General features: G+C 45.6%; 1 protein-coding gene across 2 annotated transcripts in view; it reads right to left on the reverse strand.

Annotated features, from left to right (window-relative positions):
• Window positions 1-10,434: 10,434 nt before the first annotated feature.
• DYNC1LI2 (dynein cytoplasmic 1 light intermediate chain 2) overlaps window positions 10,435-23,913 on the reverse strand; it is a 32,557-nt gene continuing 19,078 nt past the window's right edge. The window contains exons 7-14 of one of the 2 annotated variants that reach the window (XM_023210110.1): window positions 22,991-23,126; window positions 20,477-20,588; window positions 19,133-19,192; window positions 18,155-18,196; window positions 17,646-17,763; window positions 15,757-15,873; window positions 13,304-13,371; window positions 10,435-12,374 (exon numbers count right to left, since the gene is read on the reverse strand). In XM_023210110.1, the coding sequence (XP_023065878.1) occupies window positions 12,336-12,374; window positions 13,304-13,371; window positions 15,757-15,873; window positions 17,646-17,763; window positions 18,155-18,196; window positions 19,133-19,192; window positions 20,477-20,588; window positions 22,991-23,126 (692 nt within the window). In that variant the 3' untranslated portion in view covers window positions 10,435-12,335. Of the gene's footprint in view, window positions 13,372-15,756; window positions 15,874-17,645; window positions 17,764-18,154; window positions 18,197-19,132; window positions 19,193-20,476; window positions 20,589-22,990; window positions 23,127-23,913 lie in introns of both variants that reach the window. The other variant, XM_023210111.1, reaches the window with a different exon arrangement.

The following is a 23,913-nucleotide window of genomic DNA, read 5'->3' on the forward strand; positions in this document are numbered from 1 at the left end:
AAAAATACAAAAAAATTGCCAGGTGTGGTGGTGGTGGGTGCCTGTAATCCTAGCTACTCGGGAGGCTGAGGCAGGAGAATCGCTTGAACCTGGGATGTGGAGGTTGTAGCAAGCCGAGATTGTGTCACTGCACACCAGCTGGGGTGACAGTGGGAGACTCCGTCTCAAAAAAATTAATTAAATTAAATTAAAATTGAAAAAAGAGACACATCTTGCTGTTGCCCAGGTTGGAGTGCAGTGGCTACTCAAAGGCACCATCATAGCTCACTGCAGCCTCAAAACTCCTGGTCTCAAGAAATCCTCCCACGTCAGCCTCCTGAGTAGCAGAGTTGACAGGCATGCACTACCATGCCCAGCTCCTTTCTTTAAATTTTTTTTCATGCCTTTATGCGTACAGCTCCTGTCTTTTGACATGTATCTATGGTTCTTTGAGCCCTTTCTTACTTTCTGGCACAGATGTTCCAAGCTCATCTTACACTTTTCCTGTCTCAGCCCTGGAATCAGCCATTTCCCCGAGAAACCCCAGATTTTTTTTTATCATCATTTTTTTCCCTTGCTTCCTCATCCTCTGCCTCTCAGCCCCTATTATTTATTTATTTTGAGATGGAGTCTCGCTCTGTCGCCCAGGCTGGAGTGCAGTGGTGTAATCTTGATTCACAACCTCCGCCTCCCGGGTTCAAGGGATTCTCCTGCCTCAGCCTCCCAAGTAGCTGGAACTACAGGGTGTGCCACTATGCCTGGCTAATTTTTGTATTTTTAGTAGAGACCGGGTTTTGCCATGCTGGCCAGGCTGGTTTCGAACCCCTGACCTTGTGATCTACCCATCTCGGCCTCCCAAAGTGCTGGGATTACAGGTGTGAGCCACCACACCCGGCCCCATTTATTTTTAAGACAGACTCTTTCATTGTGGCCCAGGCTGGAGTACAGTGGCACGATCTCAGCTCACTGCAACTTCTACCTCCCAGGTTTAAGCGATTCTCCTGCCTCAATTTCCTGAGCATCTGGGATTACAGGTGCACACCACCACACCCAGCTAATTTTTGTATTTTTGGTAGAGACAGGGTTTCACAATGTTGGCCAGGCTGGTCTTGAACTCCCGACCTCAGGTGCTCGACCTGCCTTGGCCTACCAAAGTGTTGGGATTACAGGTGTGAGCTACCGTGCCCAGCTTATTTATTGATTTACTTATTGAGATGGAGTCTCGCATCGCTTCTTGGCCTTTTGGCTAAGATCAAGTGAGATGGAGTCTCGCTCTGTTGCCCAGGCTGGAGTGCAGTGGCACAATCTTGGCTCACTGCAACCTCTACCTTCTGGGGTTTAAGCAGTTCTCTTGCCTCAGCCTCCCAAGAAGCTGAGACTACAGGTGTGCACCACCCTGCTGGCTAATTTTTGTATTTTTAGTAGAGACAGGGTTTTGCCATATTGGCCAGGCTGGTCTCAAACTTCTGGCTTCAAGCGATCTGCCCCACCTCGGCCTCCTAAAGTGCTTGGATCACAGGCGTAAGTCATCACACCTGGCCCCCGATTTATTTTATGAGAGAACGGTATTTAGAAACCAAGATCATGGCATAAGGTGTGCTCATTGCTATTGGGCTGTTGCTGCTCCCAGGCCCTCTCAGGGCAAAAAGCTAAGGGATACATGTGTGCAAACACATACACATATGTGCACACCTCTACATCTACAGGGTCTCACTCCATCACCTAGGCTGGAGTGCGGTGGCCCAGTCATGGCTCACCACAGCCTTGGCTTCCCAGGCTCCAGCAATACCCCAGCCTCAGCCTCAAGACTAGCTGGGATTACAGGTGCATGCCACCACACCTGGCTTATTTTTATATTTTTTGTAGAGATGGGGTTTCACTATGTTGTCCAGGCTGGTCTTGAACTCCCAGGCTCAAGCAATGCGCCCACCCTGGCCTCCCAAAATGCTGGGCTTTGCAGGCGTGAGCCACTGAACCTGGCCTTTTGAAAATTTGTATGCATGAGTGTATTGAAGACCATGGGCTGGGCATGGTGGCTCACACCTGTAATCCTAACACTTTGGGAGGCCAAGGAGGCAGGATTGCGTGAGCCTGGGAGTTCAAGACCAGTCTGAACAACATGGCAAAACCCCATCTCTACAAAAAGACACAAATTAGCTGGGTGTGGTGATGCACACCTGTAGTCCTGGCTACTCAGGAGGTTGAGGCAGAAGGACTGCTTGAGCCTGGGAGGCAGAGGTTGTGGTGAGCTGTGATCATGCCACTACACTCCAGCCTGGGCAACAAGTAAGACCCTGCCTCAAAAAAAAAAAAAAAAAAGACACCCAAACCACGCATTCACACTGATGCCTCCAACTCCAATATAACGCCATATACATTTAACTTATTTGACCAATGCCTATATGCAGCCCCTCTTCCATCACCTCCATCAGTGCACAGATGCCCTCCTTACCACATGACCCTGCCCTTGGCCACCCCACTCAGACACCCCATGCCTGCTCTACTCTTTGTAGACACCCTTTCCTCTCCACTAGGGGAGGCTACCCATGGGTTTGCTCTCACTCACTCAGTCTCTGACTCTCTGCACCCCTGCCCTATCCCCAAATAAGTATACCCTCTCCACCCTGCTTGGGCTAATACTCTATGCCAGGCCTTTCATCCATTCCTACTCATGGGGATGGACACTCTCCACCCAGCTCAGGTTCCAAACCCTCCTTTGGGTCTCCACAATTCCCCACTCCACCCCCAGGGAGACACCTGCTATGCTCTGCCCACCTAAAGGCTTCAGGGCTTAATTGTTGGGGGAGAAGAGGTTGACAAATATTTTGGTTTTTATTTTGAGCAGAGAAAAGCTGACTGTGGCATTCAAGACATCGGTTAACTTGTCTGTTGTTCCCAGACTACCAGCCCGGGAGCGGGAGGGCCTACCTTGTTCACCTCCCGTCACTTGTATTTTGAGTGTCACCAACCCATGCCCACAGTTCCCTGGAAGATGGCTATGGTTACTGAGCAGAAGCAGGGAGGAGGCCCCAAGAGGCCACATACCTCAAACACGTGTTTGGATGCCCACACATGCAGATGGCAGAAAGCTGCCTTGCCCAAGAAATCAGGCAGTTGCCAGGTGATGGAATTTATGGTGTGCTGAAAGCTTGTCTGCCCTAAAATAGCTCTCTTGCTCAGTCTCAACTAGCAATTTATTTCTTCAGATTTCAGACGTGGCGTTTAGCACTGCCTGGGCTACCAGCTGACTAGCTAGGGAAAGGTATGCAGACTGGGGAAAGGAAGGCCGCAAGACAGCAGCAATACCTCATTTCTTATTCTCAACCCTGTTCCTGACTTTGTGTAACCTTGGCAAATAATTTCTAAGGCCTTTTCGTTTTTTTTTTTTTTTTTGAGATGGAGTTTTTGCTCTTTTCACCCAGGCTGGAGTGCAATGGTGCAATCTCGGCTCACTGCAACCTCTGCCTCCCGGGCTCAAGCGATTCTCCTGCCTCAGCCTCCGGAGGAGGTGGGATTACAGGCACCCGCCACCACATCCAGCTAATTTTTGTATTTTTAATAGACACAGAATTTCACCACATTGTCCAGGTTAGTCTTGAATTCCTGACCTCAGGTGATCCACCTGCCTTGGCCTCCCAAAGTGCTGGGATTACAGGCATGAGTCACTGTGCCCGGCCCTTTTTTTTTTTTTTTTGAGTCAAGGTCTCACTGTCACCCAGGCTGGAGTGCAGTGGCTCACTGCAGCCTTGGCCTGGGCTCAAGCAATTCTCAGCACCTCAGCCTCCAGGGTAGCTGGGACCACAGGCATGTGCCACCATGCCTGACTCATTATTTATTTATTTATTTTTTTGTAGAGACAGAGTCTCACTGTGCTGCCCAGGCTGGTCTCAAACTCCTGGGCCCAAGTGATCCTCCAGCCTCAGCCTCTCAAAGTGCTGGGATTATAGGCATAAGCCACATGTCTGGTCTCTAAAGCCTTTTCAAGAACTGAGGACTGTCACACAATTTATTCAGGGCTGGTTCTATTTGGGGACACTGTCTGCAAGCCAGGCACTGTGCTAGGCACACATCCAGCATCCCTATGAGGGAGGTGAGAATCTCCTTACTGGATGCTGAGATTCACAGAGGTTAGCTGACTTCTCCATGACTACACAACTGTGAAGTTCTGGGGCCACGACTCAAACCCCAGTCGACCTGAAACAAGTTCCCAGCTAAGAGAGCCCAGGTGTCGGGCCTGGGGCTATAGGTTACAGGTTTTCTTTTATGTCAGAGCAGTTCTGATTCGGCTCAATGCCAGAAATATTTACGGTTCCAAGTGTGAGAGCCATCTGGCAGAGTGGCCGGTTTGAAGCTGTTCTTGGTGATGATTCCCATGAGGACTCAGCACCAGCAGCAGGCGATGTTTGCTGAACTCCCCTTTGCGACTAGGACTGTACTATCTATTCATGGGCATCAGGGAGAAACCCGCTCCTAGGGAGCAAAAACTCCCAGCATTGTCCTAGTTATGACAAATTCACCAATTCACCAATTCACAAGTGCTTATTTCCTCTGGGGCAGGGATTGTGAGGGGGAAGAGAAGGTGGGGCAGGAGAGATAAAACAGAGGATGAAAGGTACTATCACCAGAGTCCAAATTCCAAGGCTCATAAAAACACGGACCTTTACCAAGCCTCAGAAACCCGGCATGTGAATGTTCTCAAAGGGCGTTCTGTGGGACCTGGAAGATGCCCACAGTCAAAGACGTGTCAGACCTACCAGTCATCCATAAAACAAATCAAAACCAAAATCTGTCTAATGCAGTGGTTAGCAGACTGGGAAAGGGATGGGGGAAGAAAGGATGAGGAAGGCTGGTCGATGAGCATAGTGACAATTAGATAGGAGTAGTAAGTTCTAGTATTCTATCGCACAGTAGCATGACTATGGTTAACAGTAAGGTACTGGGCCAGGCGCAGTGGCTCACGCCTGTAATCCCAACGTTTTGGGAGGCCCAGACAGGTGAATTGCTGGAGTTCAGGAATTTGGGACCACCCTGGACGACATGGTGAACCTCATCTCTACAAAAAATACAAAAATTAGCCAAGCATGGTGACATGCACCTGCAGTCCCAGTTACTTGGGAGGTAAGGTGGAAAGATCACTTGAGCCCAGGTTAAGGCTGCAGTCAGCCACGACTGCACCGCTGCACCCCAGCCTGGGTGGCAGAGCAAGACAGTCTCAACATAAATAAACAAAATAAAATACACCTTCTCGACACTCACATATTTTCTATATACAAAGCTTGAACAGTGACAGTGTTGTTTCCTATATACACAAAGTTGAATTCCAGGCTAGCATTTGTTAGATGATTTTGAATAGGTAAAAAACAGATTCACAAACTGTGCCAAATATTTTAAATATCAAGGGCAGATGTTAACAGGCCACAAGCTGCACCCCCACTCTTTAAAATAAATTATTGCCTTAAAAAGGCACATAAATTGTTGAACTCTTCCCAAAACAAAAACTTAAATGCTTCACATTGGGTTTGCTTTTTCTAGTAGAACTTTAAATAGTTCTTTAAAGATCCTGCTTGGGTGAGATTTGTGGGGAGGCAGGGCAGGGAGGACGGAGGAGCTCGATGATCACTTAGGAATGTCAGTTAATTCAGTTCTATGCAAGAAATAAGTTTGTTACAGAACATTACACATGAAAATATCTTAATATTGTCATTAAATGAATTTTTATATAGGAATGTATTTATTTTTTCTTTTTTTGAGACAAAGTTTCATTCTTGTTGCCCAGGCTGGAGTGCAGTGACTCGATCTCGGCTCACTGCACCTCCGCCTCCCGGGTTCAAGCAATTCTCCTGCCTCAGTCTCCTGAGTAGCTGGGATTACAGGTGCGCATCACCACGACCGGCTAATTTTTGTATTTTTAGTAGAGACAGAGTTTCACCATGTTGGTCAGGTTGGTCTCCAACTCCTGACGACCTTGTGATCCACCCACTTTGGCCTCCCAAAGTGCTGGGATTACAGGCGTGAGCCACCACGCCTAGCCAATATTTTGTATTTTTAGTAGAGATGGGGTTTCATCATGTTGGAGAGGCTGGTCTCAAACTCTTTCAGGCAATCCACCCCCATTGGCCTCCCAAAGTGCTAGGATTATAGGCATGAGCCACCATGCCCGGCCAGGAAGTTTTTTTTTTTTTTTTTTTTTGGTGAGAGTCCCACTCCATAACCTAGGCTGGAGTGCAGTGGCACAATCTCAGCTCACTACAACCTCCACCTCCTGGGCTCAAGTGATTCTCCTGCCTCAGCCTCCCTAGTAGCTGGGATTATAGGCGCCCACCACCACGCCCAGATAATTTTTGTGTTTTTAGTAGAGACAGGGTTTTACCATGTTGGAAAGGCTAGACCTGAACTCCTGACCTCAGGTGATCCACCCACCTCGGCCTCCCAAAGTGCTGGGATTACAGGTGTGAGCCACTGCGCCAGCCAAATTTTCACATAGTAATTTCGTAACAAGGTTAGGTACATTTGAAAAGCTAGGCTTGTCCCATCTGAAATACTGCCCAAGGTTGGGGAAAGGACTTCTTGACCCACACAGAATCCATCCCCAATTCCTGGCCTCAAACCCCTGCTGTCTCCTCTCCTTTGAGGCTGAGTGTCCCTCAGCGTCAAGCCCAGGGAGATACTTCTGTGAGCCAGCAGGGTGTGCTGTTCATCTCCAGTGGGAGTTTCAGCTGCTTCCTTCCTTGGTCCCTCACCACCACTGCTACTGACCTGTCACTTCTGCCTCCTGGTCAGAACACACCCTCTCCCCCTTGTCAATCACAGACAGCATCAAGATAGCACTTGGCATCCTTTCAGCTATCTGCAAGCCTTGCAGGGTAAGGAATACAATACTAAATACCTCAGAACCCAGGACTCTGTTGTGGCATCCTGTAGGAGCTGCACCAGGGACCACCACAGTGAACGATCACAGGATATCCATGCCTCTACGCTCTGTTCTCTTTAGAGATGATATTTATATTACAAACTGAAATGCCACAACCAAAAAGGGTAGGAGCCAAGAATGAGGTTGCTGGATCAGTGTTAAGAGATGACATCCTAGAGATGTTTTCAGGGTCATCAATCACACCAAAGACCTACCACATGCCAGGCACATGTGTACCTCCTCTAATGTCCACAATGACTACAAAGAAATTTTATCCCTACTTTACAAAGATGGGAAAAGGAGGCCTAAGGGGTGAAGCTCCCCAGTTTTGGTTGTTTTCCTGTTTTGCTTCTTGATCAATTTCTCTTCCATTTGAACTGCACTTCCTTGATCCAAAAGTCACCACAGAATGAACTAGGATTGGAATCCATTAGTGCCCGTGCCCTCCCCAACACTCCAATTGCCTCCCTCCACAGGTTGCTCCCAAGCCAGAGGTGGCAGAAGATAATTCGAGAGATTAGTGGTGTGTGTGAGGGCCCCTAAGGCAGGTCTACAGGCAGGCCAGCCTGCCAGCCTCACAGGCACACCTAGGAACATTTGTACTGGTGAAAGTCTGTCTCAAGGCCTGCCAAGGGTACCTGCCGCAGGCAACACCTAAAGCTCTTCATACCTTAAGAAAAAGTAAATTCCAATATATGAGTGGAAGACACCTCAATTTGCGTTTCCCAGCAAGACACCTGCGAATGCAGTCCCTTCTCCCTTTGTAGAGGGTATTGGGTACTTTCTCTCTCTGCCATTTCTCTCCACCTAGCAAGAGTGACTCTTCCATTCATTACCGCAAGAGGAAAAGGTTGAATAGTAGCACACAGCTGCTTATGACCACAGATGAAAACACTCTTGATTGATACATTTTCCCCATCTGCTTTATTATTTTTTTGAGACACAGTCTTACTCTGTCACCCAGGCTGGAGTGTAGTGGCACGATCTCAGCTCGCTGCAACCTCTGCCTCCCAGGATCAAGTGATTCTCCTGTCTCAGCCTGCCGAATAACTGGGACTACAGGCATGGCCACCTGCCTGGCTAATTTTTGTATTTTTAGCACAGACGGGGTTTCACCATGTTGGCCAAGCTGGTCTCGAACTCCTGACCTTGTGATCCGCCCACTTCAGCTTCCCAAAGTGCTGGGATTACAGATGTAAGCCACCATGCATGGGCCCCCGATTGCTTTAAATGAGCACAGGGTATCAGCATACCACCATGATTAGTTCAAACTCAGAAGCTAGACTGCCTGCGTTCAAATTCTGGGACCTTAGCAGCTACTTACTTATCCATGTATTAATTTCCTCATCTGGAAACTAACATGGATATCAGCGGAGTTGTTGTGAAGTTTAAATCAGTTTGTATAAACCACCTAGAAGAGTGACTGGTGGCTGGGTGCCATGGTTCACACTGTAATCCTAGCACTCTGGGAGGCTGAGGTGGGCGGATCACCTGAGGTCAGGAGTTTGAGACCAGTCTGGCCAATATAGTGAAACCCTGTCTCTACTAAAAATACAAAAATTAGCCGGGCGTAGTGGTGCGCGCCTTTAGTCCCAGCTACTTGGGAGGCTGAGGCGGGAGAATCACTTGAACCCAGGAGGTGGAGGTTGCAGTGAGCCAAGATTGTGCCACTGCACTCCAGCCTGGGCGACAGAGCAAGACTGTATCTCTAAAATAAAATAAAATAAAATAAAATAAAATAAAATAAAATAAAATAAAAATAAAAATAGAAGAGTGACTGGTATATAGCAATCTCCAATGTAAGCATTTGCTATTACAATGTTAATGCCCATATCATCAAATAAAATAATCCCCAACACATTTATTCACCAAACTTCCTAACTTAATTTTAAGACAAAATATAACAATGAATTAATAATCTGTACAAGTGCTGACAGGCAGGCAGACTGGTGTGACCTCTATGGAAGGGATTTTGATATCTAACAACCACAGATGCGCATTTACCTTTTGAGTAGGTAGGTCCACTGCTAGGAATTTACCCTGAAGACACATCTCCAAAATAAAACACAAGATATGCAGAAGGTTACTCACTGCAGCATTAGATGTAATAATACAAGACTGCAAACATCCTAAATGCCCATCTACAGGAGACCGGATGAATAAACAAGGTACATTATACGATTGAATACGATGTACAAAACTAAATTCTTGTAGTTTATAAACAAGAATAAACATCTCCAAGAACTAATATAAACCAATTTACAGGCAATGTTAAGTGAAAAAGTAGATATGGTGTGTCCACCAAAAGGCCTACAAGTAGTAACACTCAGTAAAATTAAGTATGCCTATCGTCCAGATCTTGGTTTCCAAAAACCAATCTCCTACTAAAAGAAATCAGGGCTCTAAGCTGGGCATGATGGCTCACACCTGTAATCCCAGCACTTGGGGAGGCTGAGGGCGGATCACCTGAGGTCGGAGTATGAGACCAGCCTGGCCAACATGGTGAAACTAAAAATATAAAACTTAGCCAGGTGTGGTGGCACATGCCTGTAATCCTGGCTACTTGGGAGGCTGAAGCAGGAGAATCACTTGAATTCGGGAGGTGGAGGTTACAGTGAGCTGAGATTGTGCCACTGCACTCCAGCCTGGGCAAAAGAGCGAGACTCTGTCTCAAAAAAAAAGAAAAAGAAAAAAAAAGAAACCAGGAACCAGGACTCCTTGGAAAAATGGCTGATTCCAGGTCAAAGTCAGGGAAAATGCAAGGTGAGCCTGGAACACCTTTTTGTGCAAGAAAGTAAGAAAATGCTCAGAGATGAAGGGGAGCATATCAAAAGGACTGAGTTATATCTGTTAAGAGTGTAGTATCCAGAATAGATAAAGAACTCTTACAACCCAATGATAAAAAGTCAAATAGGCTGGGTGCAGTGGCTCATGTCTGTAATCCCAGCACTTTGGGAGGCTGAGGCAGGAAGATTACTTGAGTCTGGGAGGTCAAGGCTACAATAAGCTGTAACCAAGCCACTGCACTCCAGCCTGGGCCACAAAGCAAGACCCTGTCTCAAAAACAAACACAAAAAACACAAAATGCAAATAACCTAATTTAAAAATGAGCAAAGAATCTGAATAGACATTTCTCCAAAGATACATAAATGGCCAATACACACATCAAAAGATGCTCCTTAACGTTGTTAGTCACTGAGATACCTACCACCTTCATACTCACGAGGATGGTTGTAATTTTTAAAAACCAAAAAAACCAGGCTGGGTTTTGTGGCTCACACCTGTAACTCCAGCACTTTGGGAGACCAAGGCGGGAGAGCCATTGGAGGTCAGGAGTTCAAGACCAGCCTTGACAACCCCCACCTCTAAAAAATAGGATAAAATAAATATGGCTTTACAATGTTATTCTTTCCAGAATTTCTGACAATTTCAAGTGAGAGAGGTAAACATTTTTAGTTACGTGATCAGATATCCCATATGATTAGCAGACAATTCAATGTATCTCCAGTGGGATGATTTACCATAGAGAAAGCCACCAAAAATTGTAAGCAGTCTGGATTCGTGTTTATTGAAGCCAGTAATTAGAGACATCTTCTTTTTTTCCCAGGACTAGAAAGCAAGGTTCCACATGACTGCATAATACTGCACCCGGACAGAGCCACACCCCTGGACTAAGGCTGGTGGGGGATAATCTGCAGTCTTAATTTTAAGTTAGAAACACCAATAAATTTAGTATACAGACAACAGTGAACTTTCACTTACAGCATTAACATTGTTAAGGTCATGATGTACAGAGCAGTCACTTTCAACTTTGTTAAATTAATAAAACACGACAATGTCTTCAGTTTACCGATTTTAAAATGCCAATCAAAAAAAGTGCAAACAAAATAACAATCTAGCAGCATATCTATTGCATTTTTAGGAAAGACCAATTCCTAGCCGTTATCTCAGCCACGTATTCAAAGTTGGGCTTTTCTTTGATTTTTTTTTTTTTTATTTTAAAGACAAACAGCAGATGTAACCATTACAATGTGCATAAATAGTCATAATAGTCATAAAATTGTCTTTAACAGTCTACCATACAAGTGTACTCTGCAAATAAAATGAATTTTACTTTAAAAACTAAAGGCTGTTTATTATTTGGCCTTTGGTTCCAATGCTTGAAAACCCCAAAATAACAAAACTCATCTCCCTTCCTCCCACCTCCCAAAAAGAACCCTGCAGCTCCCCAAAGTTGGTAGACTTTGGCAACCACTGAGCACATGACACTATGTATCAGCTTCTTCTGATACTAGGAGCATCCACTTGTCACGTGTAAATAAAAGTGGTCTCCAAGAAACCTTCCTTCACAAGACATGTCTTAGCATTTCATCAGTTTTAGTATATTTTATATTGACACAAAAAGTGCTTATCAGTTCAAATGATAGGAAAAAAAAGACAAATTAAAATTTTGCATTAAAATTTAAAATTATACCATATCCCTCTTCGGCATGTGCCTTTCCAGGAATTCTTGTTTCTGAGGTCACTCATTTTACTCCCAGGGACTAAGCGACCCCACCTTTAGTGCGGCCACAAGCTGTTTGGCATCTATTGGTCACTATACCACAATTATCATTCTACAGTCAGTTTACTGTCATTACCTAGACAACCTGGTAATTGGAAGCCACAATACATTTGTTTTTTTAAAAAACTGAATTAAAAAAGGAAAAAAATAGTATATTTCAACAATAAAACTGGCACAAGAAACGTTTCTATCTGAAAGGCAAGTTGATACTCAGCTTTCTCTTTAACAGTGTTCAGACCTTTAAGCAAGCAATTCAAGAAAGTCTTAAAAGACTCTTGACACAACATAGGATATTAAGTTATCCCCAGTACTACATTAGTGGTCAGTCAAATCTGGTATGTAAAAGTAATGACATTAGGGAAGTTATGCTTAGACACAGTACAACAAACATTCATATAAAAAAAGTAAACTCCACATGGTGAACTGTGGTTTTTTCCCTTGGTTTGACAACATTTTATACATGAAATTCATGGTAGTGTTTGCATTTAAATGCTGTCATATATAAAATTAAAAGTGCAATTTCAAATCCACAGAAATCATTTCCAGAATGGTGGTATGACATGACAATGTGCGTGAATTTGCCCTAGGTGGGGAGACACCTGAAACTCTATTCCATAAGAAAAAAAATGCTACATTTTATGAAAACACGTAACAAGAGAAATGTATCATTTCCATTTTCGGTATAAAACATTCATGCTTATCTGTCCATCTGATAGCACTGATCAGACCGGGAAGCTAGGAAAAGACCCTTTTGCATCAGTGGAACTCCTTGAAGCTTTCCACAAATCATAAGGCAGGACTTGGTACGAGCCAATTAACCAGAGTGCAATTACATTAAAAAACTCCCCCAAACTTTCTGTGGCACATTGCATTATGGTAAAATCAGAGGTTGATCACCCATTTTCTGTTAGTTAGGCCAGCCTGTGGTAGTAAAAACAAAAAATTTAATTTAAAAAACAAAGCAGGAGCTATTTAGACAACAAAATTCAAAGTAAACTAATTCTGTAACTGCTGACTTTGAAGACATCCCACAGTGACTGTCTGCCCCACAACACATATCCATGGAGCCCAGCACCTCTCAAGAGGACATATAGCCTGAGCCAAGCACATGGGTCCCGGGCAGCTGCCATCATTCCCACCCCTGGGTCAGCTCCACCTGACTCAGGCACCCCCACAATTAGTACATCTTTCGTAAGTTAAAGATGCATTCGAAATAAGCCTAATTCCCATTTTGCTTAGTGTTTTGTTTGGAAATGCTTCTAACAATGATTCTTCAACTTCTACTGAATGCACAGTATTTACTGACACTGCTCATCTCCTCCTTCCTCCACCTGCCTCAACATTCAGCTTCCCTACCATCACTTCTCTCATTACTCCTTCTGGTCTTTCTTTCCTGGACTTTCTGCCACTTAATCTGCTTCCCAAGAACAAGTGAATTTGCTAACATGAAACTGGTCAGACTAACCATCATCTTACCAATGATTTCTTGGTCTCATTTGCTCCACCCTGATAGAAAGCGGGCCCTCCTTCTTTCACTCTACCTTCCCCTCCACAAGAAGCCCAGACGTGCTTGCCTCCCACAAAAGAGCCACATGCCCGAGAGTCCAAGGGTTATCCTTAACAAAGGGTCTGACATGTAACCTTCCTAAATGTGCATTTCATACTCGGACAAGCCAGTGAAGTTTTTTTTTTTTTTTAAGTTCATCTCCCCTGCCCCAAAAAACTGATAGCATGTGCCATATCAGAAAAATCCTGGTCTTAGCAGATCAATATACATAGTTATTTGGTCATTCGACATATGCACTTTTTAAGGAGGTTCAGGCTTCATTTTCTGTTGAAGAGTTTGTTACCATAGAGTCTGGCTTTCGAGTCATTCTATCCAGTTCTTCCTGAACATTTGACAACACAGTCTTTTGTCCTGAAAAAAAGCAAAAAAGCAAAGTAATGATGTGAGAAGAGGAAACAATTTTTTTTAAAGGAGCATTTAAAATTATACAGCCTTCTATAATCACTTGATGACAGTAATCTCAGTAAGAATGAGGAAAGCCTTTTTCCACTGCTGTGGAGAGGAGACCCCAACTCAGCACATCTTAATCCCAAAAGTCACAGGCCAGTGCTTCCTCCAACTCCAAGTGGGTGACCTGACTGCTCCCTGGCAGGGGGTGCCTTTGTGCCAAATACAAGAACCTTTCTGAAAACTTTCTCACCACCCAACCCTGACCCCTGTGCACTCTCACCACCACCTTCCTAGAAGTAGTATCTGAATTTCAGCAATGGAGGAAACTATTTTCTTCGCCCCAGATAGGTGTTTAGGTTTTGTTTACAATAATAACATTCTAGACTGACTCACATGGATAGCCTGAAAACATTGTTTCAATAACAATATAAGACTATAGCCAGATAATTCAATCCTGCACCAAGTCTGTACTTGTGTTTTTCTGCTGTCAGAAACTAACGGGCCTAGAAATAGACACCTGTTTCCCAGTAGGGAATACTACCAGCCCAGAGTCTGGGTCACTAGACCAGACTCTGAGTTTCTTAGAATATGGAAGCCACTGAAGGCCCAGGCTGCCCCAAGAATGGAGTGATTTCCTGAGGGTCTCCTCTGCCCTGAAGACATCAATTAGGGAAACACTGTATAAACATACCTTATAGCCAATGGAAAATGGAAAGCAAAGACCCCTTAAAATGTCCTCCAGCACACCAGGTGCGGTGGCTTACGCCTGTCATCCCAGCACTTTGGGAGGCTGAGGCAGGGGGATCACAAGGTCACAAGTTCAAGACCAGCCTGGTCAATATGGTGAAACCCTATCTCTATTAAAAATAGAAAAAAATTAGCCGGGCATGGTGGCGGGCACCTGTAACCCCAAGCTATTCGGGAGGCTAAGACAGGAGAACTGCTCGAACCTGGGAAGCAGAGGCTGCTGTGAGCCAAGATCATGCCACAGCACTCCAGCCTGGGTGACAGAGCAAGGCTCCAATCTCAAAAAAAAAAAAAAAAAAATGTCCTGCAGCTTCCTGGGAAAATGTGTAATTCCCAAGGAACATGTTTTGTTTTGTTTCAGAGATCTCCAAGACACAGACCTGCCCTACCTGCCTACATGGAAGAACAGATGGTGGCTGCCACAGAGGTGTGTATGTGATAAGTGGGGAGCTTCAGGGAGGAGGAGGCCCTGACTCTGCAGTGAGACAGTGAGGGTTCACAGGTTCTAGTTCACAGCAAAACTGTGGGCAGTGGAGTAAACCAAAATCCTTACAAAGCGTCACAGAAAAAAAAAAAAATAGAACAAATAAAACATCACTGGTTCAGAACAACTAAGGCTTTAGTATAATTTTAAAAAATTAAAAGTATGCCGGGTGCAGTGGCTCACGTCTCTAATCCCAGCACTTTGGGAGGCCAAGACAGGCGGATCGCCTGAGGTCAGGAGTTCAAGAACAGCCTGGCCAACACAGTGAAACACCATCTCTACTAAAAATACAAAAAAATTAGCCAGATGTGGTGGCGCGTGCCTGTAGTCCCAGCTACTCGGGAGGCTGAGGCAAGAAAATTGCTTGAACCCAGGTGGCGGAGGTTGGCAGTGAGTTGAGATCACGCCACTGCACTCTAGCCTGGGCGACACAGCAAGACTCCGTCTCTATTAAAACAAAACAAAACAAAAATTGTCAGCCAGGGACGGTGGCTCACACCTAATCCCAGCACTTTGGAAGGCTGAGGTGGAGGGATCACCTGAGGTCAGGAGTTCAAGACCAGCCTGGCCAATATGATGAAACCACATCTCTACTAAAAATACAAAAAATTAGCTGGGCGTGGTGGCAGGGCACCTGTAATCCCAGCTACTCGGGAGGCTGAGGCAGGAGAATCGCTTGAACCTGGGAGGCGGAGGTTGCAGTGAGGTGAGATCGTGCCATTGCACTCCAGCCTGGGCAACAAGAGCAAAACTCCATCTTGGAAAAAGAAAAAAAAAAAAAGTCACTGGTACACCCTCCATGGACCATGACTTCTACTGAAGAGGTTCTACAACAGGGCCACATATGTAATTTAGGCTATATCTCAACTCACCCAACACCCAGTTCCCGAGAACCCTAATGTACACAAATCCCACTCTCAATGTGCCAAGGAAACCTGCATGGTAGTATGGCAATCCCACTGAAAGCATGGCACACTGCTCAGTAGGAAGTAAAGACCTGCTTCCTTGCTTGGCTATTCAGGACACTGCGGGGTCGGCAGGGCAGGTGTCTGCCTCTCCATCCTTGTAAGACTGCTCAACCACAAGAGTCACAGGTCTCCAGGGCCCTTCTGTACCTGACTTCTTGGCTGTGCTCTGCACCCCACCAGCACCAGGACTTCCAGGAGAGCCTGTCTTTTTACTCAACAGACTGTTGAAGAAGCTGGCCAACACCCCTTCACTTGCAGCATTATCTAAGGAAAATTAAAGGGAAAAAAAAGCATCATATAAACTGGAAGACTTAAAATTAAACACCCTAGTTCTCAGCTTGGCATTAGCCATTTGTGGCTATCAGCTTCCTAGGATATTGATAACATTCATTTGCTACGATGCCTTTACACTGCTACCGCTGAGGCTACTTAGCATGATTACTAAGTGGAACCATGTTTACATTTCCCACTTGTTTGGGGGCAGAATAGATAACCTGTGCTCCACACCACCTCCCTGTCCATGAGACAGTGTTTTTCAAAGTCGCATGAGCACTTAACATTCCAAACTTGCTGTGAAAAGCTCACATCCTGAATAGAACACACCCATCAAACATGCAAGCATTAAATAAAACTGTTTTTTAATGGTTTCATTGCAGGCAGTATCTCTGAGTATCACTAAGTTACTGGGATAAAAGCTACTTAATCTGAAAAGTAGTTGAGCTTGACAAGAGAAGTGAAGGAGGAAAAAATCCCCACAATTCATAAATAGTAATAATATAAACATAATGAGAAACAAGACTAAGGATTCAAAATACACACTTTAAAGTGACTTCCTCAACCAGGTGTGGTGGCTCACGCCTGTAATCCCATCACTTGGGGAGACCAAGCAGGTAGGACTGCTTGAGGCTAGGAGCTTGAGACCAGCCTCAGCAATATAAGTGAGACCCCCACCTCTACAAAAAATTTTTTTGTGTTTTTTTGAGATGGAGTCTTGCTCTGTTGCCCAGGTTGGAGTGCAGTGGCATAATCTTGGCTCACTGCAACCTCACCCTCCCAGGTTCAAGCCATTCTCCTGCCTCTACCTCCCAGGTAGCTAGGATTACAGGTACCCACCATCACGCCTGGCTCCTTTATGTATTTTTAGTAGACAGAAGGTTTCACCACATTGGCCAGGCTGGTCTCAAACTCCTGACCTCAAGTGATCTGCCCACCTCAGCCTCCCAAAGTGCTGAGATTACAGGATTACAGGCGTGAGTCACCACACCTGGCCTTTTTTTTTTTTTGAAAGTGTCTCACTCTGTCACCCTGGCTGGAGTGTGGTGGCATAATCACAGCTCACTGCAGCCTCAATGCCCTGGGCTCAAGCAATCCTACCGCTTCATCCACTTGAGCAGCTGGGACTAGAGGTAAGCACAATCATGCCCAGCTAATTTTGAAATTTTCTGTAGAGGCGAGGTCTCACTATTTGGCCCAGGCTGGTCTCCAACTCTTGAGCTCAAGCGATCCTCCCACCTTGGCCTCCCAAAGTACTAGGATTATAGGCATGAGGCACTGCATCTGGCCTACAACAAAAATTTAAAAAATTAGCTGGGCATGGTGGCACACGCCTGTAGTCCCAGTTACTCAGGAGTTGACATGAGAGGATCGCTTGAGCCCAGGAGTTTGAGGCTGCAGTGCGCTATGATCACATGACTGTGCCACAGGCTGGGTGACAGACTGAGACCCTGTCTCTAAAAAAATAAAATAAAGTTACTGTTTTGCATTCCTCTCTGAAGGAATGTGCAGGGCCTAAGTGAGGTCTCACACAGAGCCAGGTGCATGGGCTACCAATTCCAACAAAGGAACAGGCCCTGGTCTCTGTCTACCACAGACCTTCTTCCTCTGGAATGGGGGAAATGGAAAGTAGTCCTTATTGAGGAAGAGAATAGCCTGGTTTCCATGAGTCTCCACCTTATAGACTCAGCCACACAGCCCCTGTAGGGGTCAGGTCTGAAACTACTACTCTGCAAAGAGACATACTTTTGAGGAATACATACTTTTGATGTTTGGGTCCGGCTTTTTTACTGACGTCCCTGGGGAGGAGCTAGGTACACTGGCTGGCCCTCCCCGACCCTGAGTCCTTGGAGAGCCAGAGGGTCCTCTTGCAGGAGATTCCTAAGTTCAAAAGCAGCTAAGGTCACACACAGGCATAACAATAACAAAAAATACATATGCCACAAATGGAGACATGCTTCTGTAGGATATTTTTCATAGGCTATGGTACAGGACTGGCAGTATGCTCTTAATTCAAGCCCTTTCTGGATCTGGTTCTCCTGAAAGACATCCAGATAACAAAGCCAGCTCACTCTAATTCCCAGAGTTGCATTCTTTCACCAGAAACATCTTGAGTTTCTTTTATGTTTCTGGTCACGGGTCTTTAGGGAAACCAAATTCCCACTGAAAATACAAAACCCACACAAATATAAGCTCTCACAAATAATGGTATAAAGTCTGATGACACCCGCAACACTAGGCCTTGACCCTCTGTTTAGTGTAAGGTACTCACAGAAGCTCTCGTGGGTGTGGCTGGCTGCTTGGCAAGGAGTGACTGCAAAGAGAGGTACAAACTGGTCATTAACCAAGGCCTAGAGAAAAACTTACTCCAAGTACTCCACTAGAGGGCACTATTAACAACAACTAAGTCCCATGTTTTATACTACAAATGCAAAAAATTTTAATTGAGCAGTTTGGTGCATGGTGAAAAAAAATACTCCAAGTAACCAGTTTTGAAGCTCAGGAAGCAAGCAAGGGACAGAAAGGAAAAGGTTGGAAAAAGAAGGAAACAGTTGGAAAAAGAACCATCAAAACCTCCTGCTGACCTGCCTGTACCATTGGGCAGACAATAGGTGGACCCAGGACAAATATAACAATAATCTAGGTTAGAGAAATGTGAAGTTTGCATTCTAAACCGTCGGCTTGGGGAAGTTACTCTCCTCACCTGCAAAATGGGCATCACCTGCCTTTATGTACAGGGCTGTGTGAGGCTACATGAAATAATGGATGGGTGCAGCACACTAACATGGCACATGTATACATATGTAACAAACCTGTATACATATGTAACAAACATGTTGTGCACATGTACCCTAGAACTTAAATTAAAATAAATAAATAAATAAATAAATAAATAAAAAGAAAATAAATAAATAAAAAGAAAGAAATAATGGAAGTGTAGTCAGGTTACTTGGTAAACTGTCAACATAGGAAGAATTATGCCAGAAAACCGCATTTCCAAAGAAAGCACTTAAAAGACACGAATCCTACTATTCCTGTAGGAGTCTGCAAGGCAGGCAGGTGATCTGCTAAGGGAGGTAGTCCATCCCCAACTAATCCTAGAAATAGGAGGGAATGAGACCTGGTCCCAACCCCTCTACCACTGCAAGCTCTCTGTGAATTCCCACATGCAGACACCCCCAATCCCACCCTAGGAACTGGCATTTCATACATGAGAAGGCCTCTGTTCTAACCTCACTGGTCTTCCTACCTGTTGCTTCATTAGGAACACCTGCTCATCTTCTGCTGCCAACTCTTTGTCGTGGACCAGCTGTGAAGAAACAAACACGTTTGTGGCCACAGGCCAAGAATACTCCCAACCACTGTCAAACTTCATGCCGAAAGGAGAGTCTGAGGCTCAGGCTTTGACACAGGTCTGGGGGATCCCTGCTGAGACTGCAGAGTAACATTTTTCTAGCCTGGCACAGACCTCTCCCAAAACCAGCCGTGGCATGTAGCCAACTGGCGTTTTTAAGTCTCGCAAGTTCTAAACACCTCAGGGTCTGCAGGACATCACATGAGGGGATCCAGTAACAGTAATCCAGAGGCAACAGCAGCACTGGCAGGACTTAATGGGAAACACCACCAACTCCAGGTGGGCATTCCATCACTCCTGCCCACCAGCCCCGAGCCATTTACATAACACCAGACCTCATTTAAAGATCAACAAGGCCAGGGGCAGTGGCTCAAGCCTGTAATCCCAGCACTTCGGGAGGCGGATCACGAAGTCAGGAGATCGACACCATCCTAGCTAACACGGTGAAACCCCGTCTCTACTAAAAAAGACACACACAAAAAAATAGCCGGGCAAGGTGGCAAGCGCCTGTAGTCCCAGTTACTCAGGAGGCTGAGGCAGGAGAATGGCGTAAACCCGGGAGGCGGAGCTTGCAGTGAGCCGAGATCTGGCCACTGCACTCCAGCCTGGGTGACAAAAAAAAAAAAAATCAACAAAAGGACCTGGGACTTACTACTCCCCACTACCCCCTACAAACTACACAACGTGTAAGACCTGTTTCTTTATAGTTTTTTTGTTTTTGAGACAGAGTCTCGCCCTTGTCACCCATGTTGGAGTACAGTGGCATGATCTCGGCTTACTGCAACCTCCGCCTCCAGGGTTCAAGCAATTCTCCTGCCTCAGCCTCCCAAACTGCTGGTATTACAGGAATGAGCCACCACGCCCCATCTTTATAGGTTTCTTTTTGCATTAAAAAACACCTAAACCCTTTTTCTTCTTTTTTTTTTTTTGATATGGAGTCTCGCTCTGTTGCCAGGTTGGAGTGCAGTGGTGCAATCTGGGCTCACTGCAACCTCTGCCTCCCAGGTTCAAGCGATTCTCATGCCTCAGTCTCCCAAGTAGCTGGGATTACAGGCGCCCGCCACCATACCTGGCTAATTTTTGTATTTTTGGTGGAGACAGGGTTTCGCCATGTTGGCCAGGCTGTCTCAAACTCCTGACCTCATGTGATCTGCCCGCTTGGCCTCCCAAAGTGCTGGGATTACAGGTGGGAGCCACTGCGCCCAGCCCTAAGCCCTTAAAGCAATTGTCTTTGACTACCTTTCTCACGGGAGGTTTCACAATAAAGTCTTCATATGCATCTTCTGGCTTCACAGTTGTAAAATTTTCGTGTAAAATAGCTATTTTCTTTTCATTGTCCCAGCCTGCAGGTCTAAAGGCAAAGAGAGAGGAACTGAATTGCTTTTTCTGGGGTTGCCTTAGAGCATACTCAGATCACATTCAGGACTCCTCGGTAGCACCCTTCCCATAAGATACAGTGTGTAGTTGTTGGGGGCTGTTTGTAGCTTTTGGCAGATGTGCCAAAATACACTGTGGATATAATCCATCAGAACAACATCGCAGGTCCTGCTCCACACTGAGTTCACGGGCCCAAGGTCTAAGGAGCCAGTACGAGATCTGACTCCACAGGCTGCCCCACTCAAAGCATTTAGCACTTTCCCACAACTCCGCCTAGAAGAGCAAGGACACAGTGGGATCCTGTTCCGACAGAGAATAGGATGCAGAGAGCAGCACAGAAGGCAGAGCTCAGGATGGGACGGTTTTCTTGGGCTCTGTCATGGCTCCCCTCCTGCAGGTTGTTTCTCTAAGAATTCTTTCTACAGTTATTTTGTGGACTGGTTCATTAACTTTGCTTGCATGGGAAGATGTGTCCTAGAACCAAGTGGCATGCAGGGCCTGTGTTTATCCTAGGCCCCAAACCAGAGGAGCATAGTCCTTGAGGTTCCTACACCAGTGCTGGGCAGCTCAACATCACAGGTAGGATGGCACCCAAGTTCCATTATGTGAAGCCACAGCCTAGGGTTCCCACCTGAATCCCTTAAAGGTAGCAATGGTAAAATGTCCTGTATGACACACTTTTGAACTCAAGCAGCTCTGAAAGATGGCAACTGACTGACTGTTCTCACAGGCCTTTCATTCTCCATCTGACTTCTACTCCATAGCTCTATAATCAAGAGGGTACTTAGCTCCACCCCAATATCCTTGCTGACTTTGCCAGTCACCAGAGAAGTAACCAACAGGACCAAATGTGCAAAGGGGTAGGGCATGACTGAAATACTGCCATGGGCCATGCAGCCTTCGTAAGCTCAGAGATGCTTCTTCATTCCAGACCAGCCCCAAAATCAACTGGTCTCCTTGCTCCTAGGGATGACATGTGATTTGGATACCAAGTGATTCCAAAAATACACCTCTCACTGGGCTTGTGCCTTTGGCACCTGCCTGACTGCTCTGAACAAGTCTCTAAAATCAGCCCAAGCCTGTAGGTATGCCATCTAGGATTAGCCTGAGTGACACTCTCCCTGACTATGCAGGAGGCAACCCAGTTCCCTGATAGCTCCTGGCTTTCACATTTCCAGCCTCTCACAGACTGCACTCCCTGGCTTCCCCTATTGCAATTCTTTCCAGTCCACCTGGGATCTACCACTTGTCTTCCAGCATCACCCTCCCACCTTCCCTGCCATACTTCCTGCATAACCCCATCACTGCCCTTCCCTTCTTCAGCTGTGTATGTCCCCTCTACAGTGCCATGTGCAAGGAACACGTATCATTCATTTCTGTGTCCCTCGCAGAGAACCTGAGCACCTAGTGGGTGCTGAGTAAGGTTTCCTGAATGAATAATGTAATTTTTTTTTTTTTGAGACGGAGTCTCGCTCTGTTGCCCGGGCTGGAGTGCAGTGGTCGGATCTCAGCTCACTGCAAGCTCCGCCTCCTGGGTTTACGACATTCTCCTGCCTCAGCCTCCCGAGCAGCTGGGACTACAGGTGCCCGCCACCTCACCCGGCTAGTTTTTGTATTTTTAGTAGAGACGGGGTTTCACCATGTTAGCCAGGATGGTCTCGATCTCCTGACCTCGTGATCCGCCCGTCTCGGCCTCCCAAAGTGCTGGGATTACAGGCTTGAGCCACCGCGCCCGGCCGTAATTGTTTTTTAAGTCAGGAGAATACTGAAGCCTGAACGTCAATCTGCTAACACAATTCCTGTCAGAGACCACAGTTTCACATTTATGCATCCAGCAACACTATGATTCTCCAGTGAGAGAAAAACACCAGGTTGGGAAAACAGGTATCCAAGTCTCTATCGAGGACAATCAACTCCAGTGGCTCCCAAAATGTGAAATGCCAGAAACACAGTAAGCACTTAGTATAGACAAAGCCTGTGCTAACACAGATGCTGAGAGGATGTTTGCAATCATCCCTGCCAACACACAGACAAAGCAGGCGCTTTAACAGAAGACATTCAGGATCCCCCAAGCACAATTCCCTATATCCCCTCCCCAGCCAGTATTCTACCAGAGTTGACAGTGAGTGCCAAAAATGGCTAGCTTAGGTTTTGGCAACTTGCTCTCAATGAAGAAAGGCAGCACCCCTGACCACACCACCCACTTCCCTCAGGCAAATGCCTCATAATCCGGAAAAAAGCAGAAAGAGAAGGTGCAGTGAGAGAGCTGGCTGTAGAAGACACAGACAGAAGGCACTTTCCTTGAAGGGGTAAAATGTAAAAAGCAAATGTACTGTAAAAAGAAGAGTTTCAAAGCATCATCTCAAAATAACTCACATAAAAACGGCATCCTTTTCCACAACTAAGGCAGGTGTGGTGAAGTGGAAACCGTATGTTTTATGAACAATATACTTATACAACAAGTCGAGGTTTTTCTCTTCTTTCACTGATGTGTAAATCAAGGCAGCTCCATCTAATCAATCTGCTTAAGAAAAATCAATTCACTGCAGGAGGAGACAAAATCAAACACATACAACCTCAAAGTACTACTCATAGGTTGATCAGTTTTTGATCAATACATGAGTAACAGAAAGCATTACAATTTTAAAAACTAAAACGCTTATAGTATTACATATGCATATTGCAAACTGGTAAAATAAATAAATAAATAAATAGGTAAGTAAAAAGGTCATAGTAGCAGATGAACCAAGTCAAAAGCATAAAGCTATGTTGATGCTAGTGGGCTGTGCAGTTTATTTTTTAACATGTAAATTGTTGTCTTGATCCCACAAATTACTCCCTGAGAAGTCAAGTACTGGCTCTGAGGTTAGCCCAGGAAAACACTCTCAGAATATCAAGGTACACAGATTCCTTCCCAGGCAGATGCCTACATGTGACCAAATTTATCACTAAACCCATTTTTTGAAGGATGGGTACCAACAGGCTAATTGGGCCATCCCAAAAAAGGTGGCAGGAACTCATCTCTCACCTCCACCCCAGGGTGTGGAACCATGGCACCACCTGCTATTGGCCTTTTACAGTAACAGGACTCAAAAGACTGCAGACACCACTACCTCTCTATCATGCACAGCATGAAACATAAACATATGCGAAACACCAGTGGCCTGTAAAACAATACCCTGTTTGGTAATTGACCTTTTCTACATAAAAGCAAAGTTTAAAAATATTTCTGCCATACGCGGTGGCTCACACCTGTAATCCCAACACTCTGGTAGGCCGAGACGGGCGGATCACAAGGT

The sequence above is a fragment of the Piliocolobus tephrosceles genome, chromosome 17 (genome assembly GCF_002776525.5).
Source record: "Piliocolobus tephrosceles isolate RC106 chromosome 17, ASM277652v3, whole genome shotgun sequence".
Lineage (NCBI taxonomy): Eukaryota > Metazoa > Chordata > Mammalia > Primates > Cercopithecidae > Piliocolobus > Piliocolobus tephrosceles.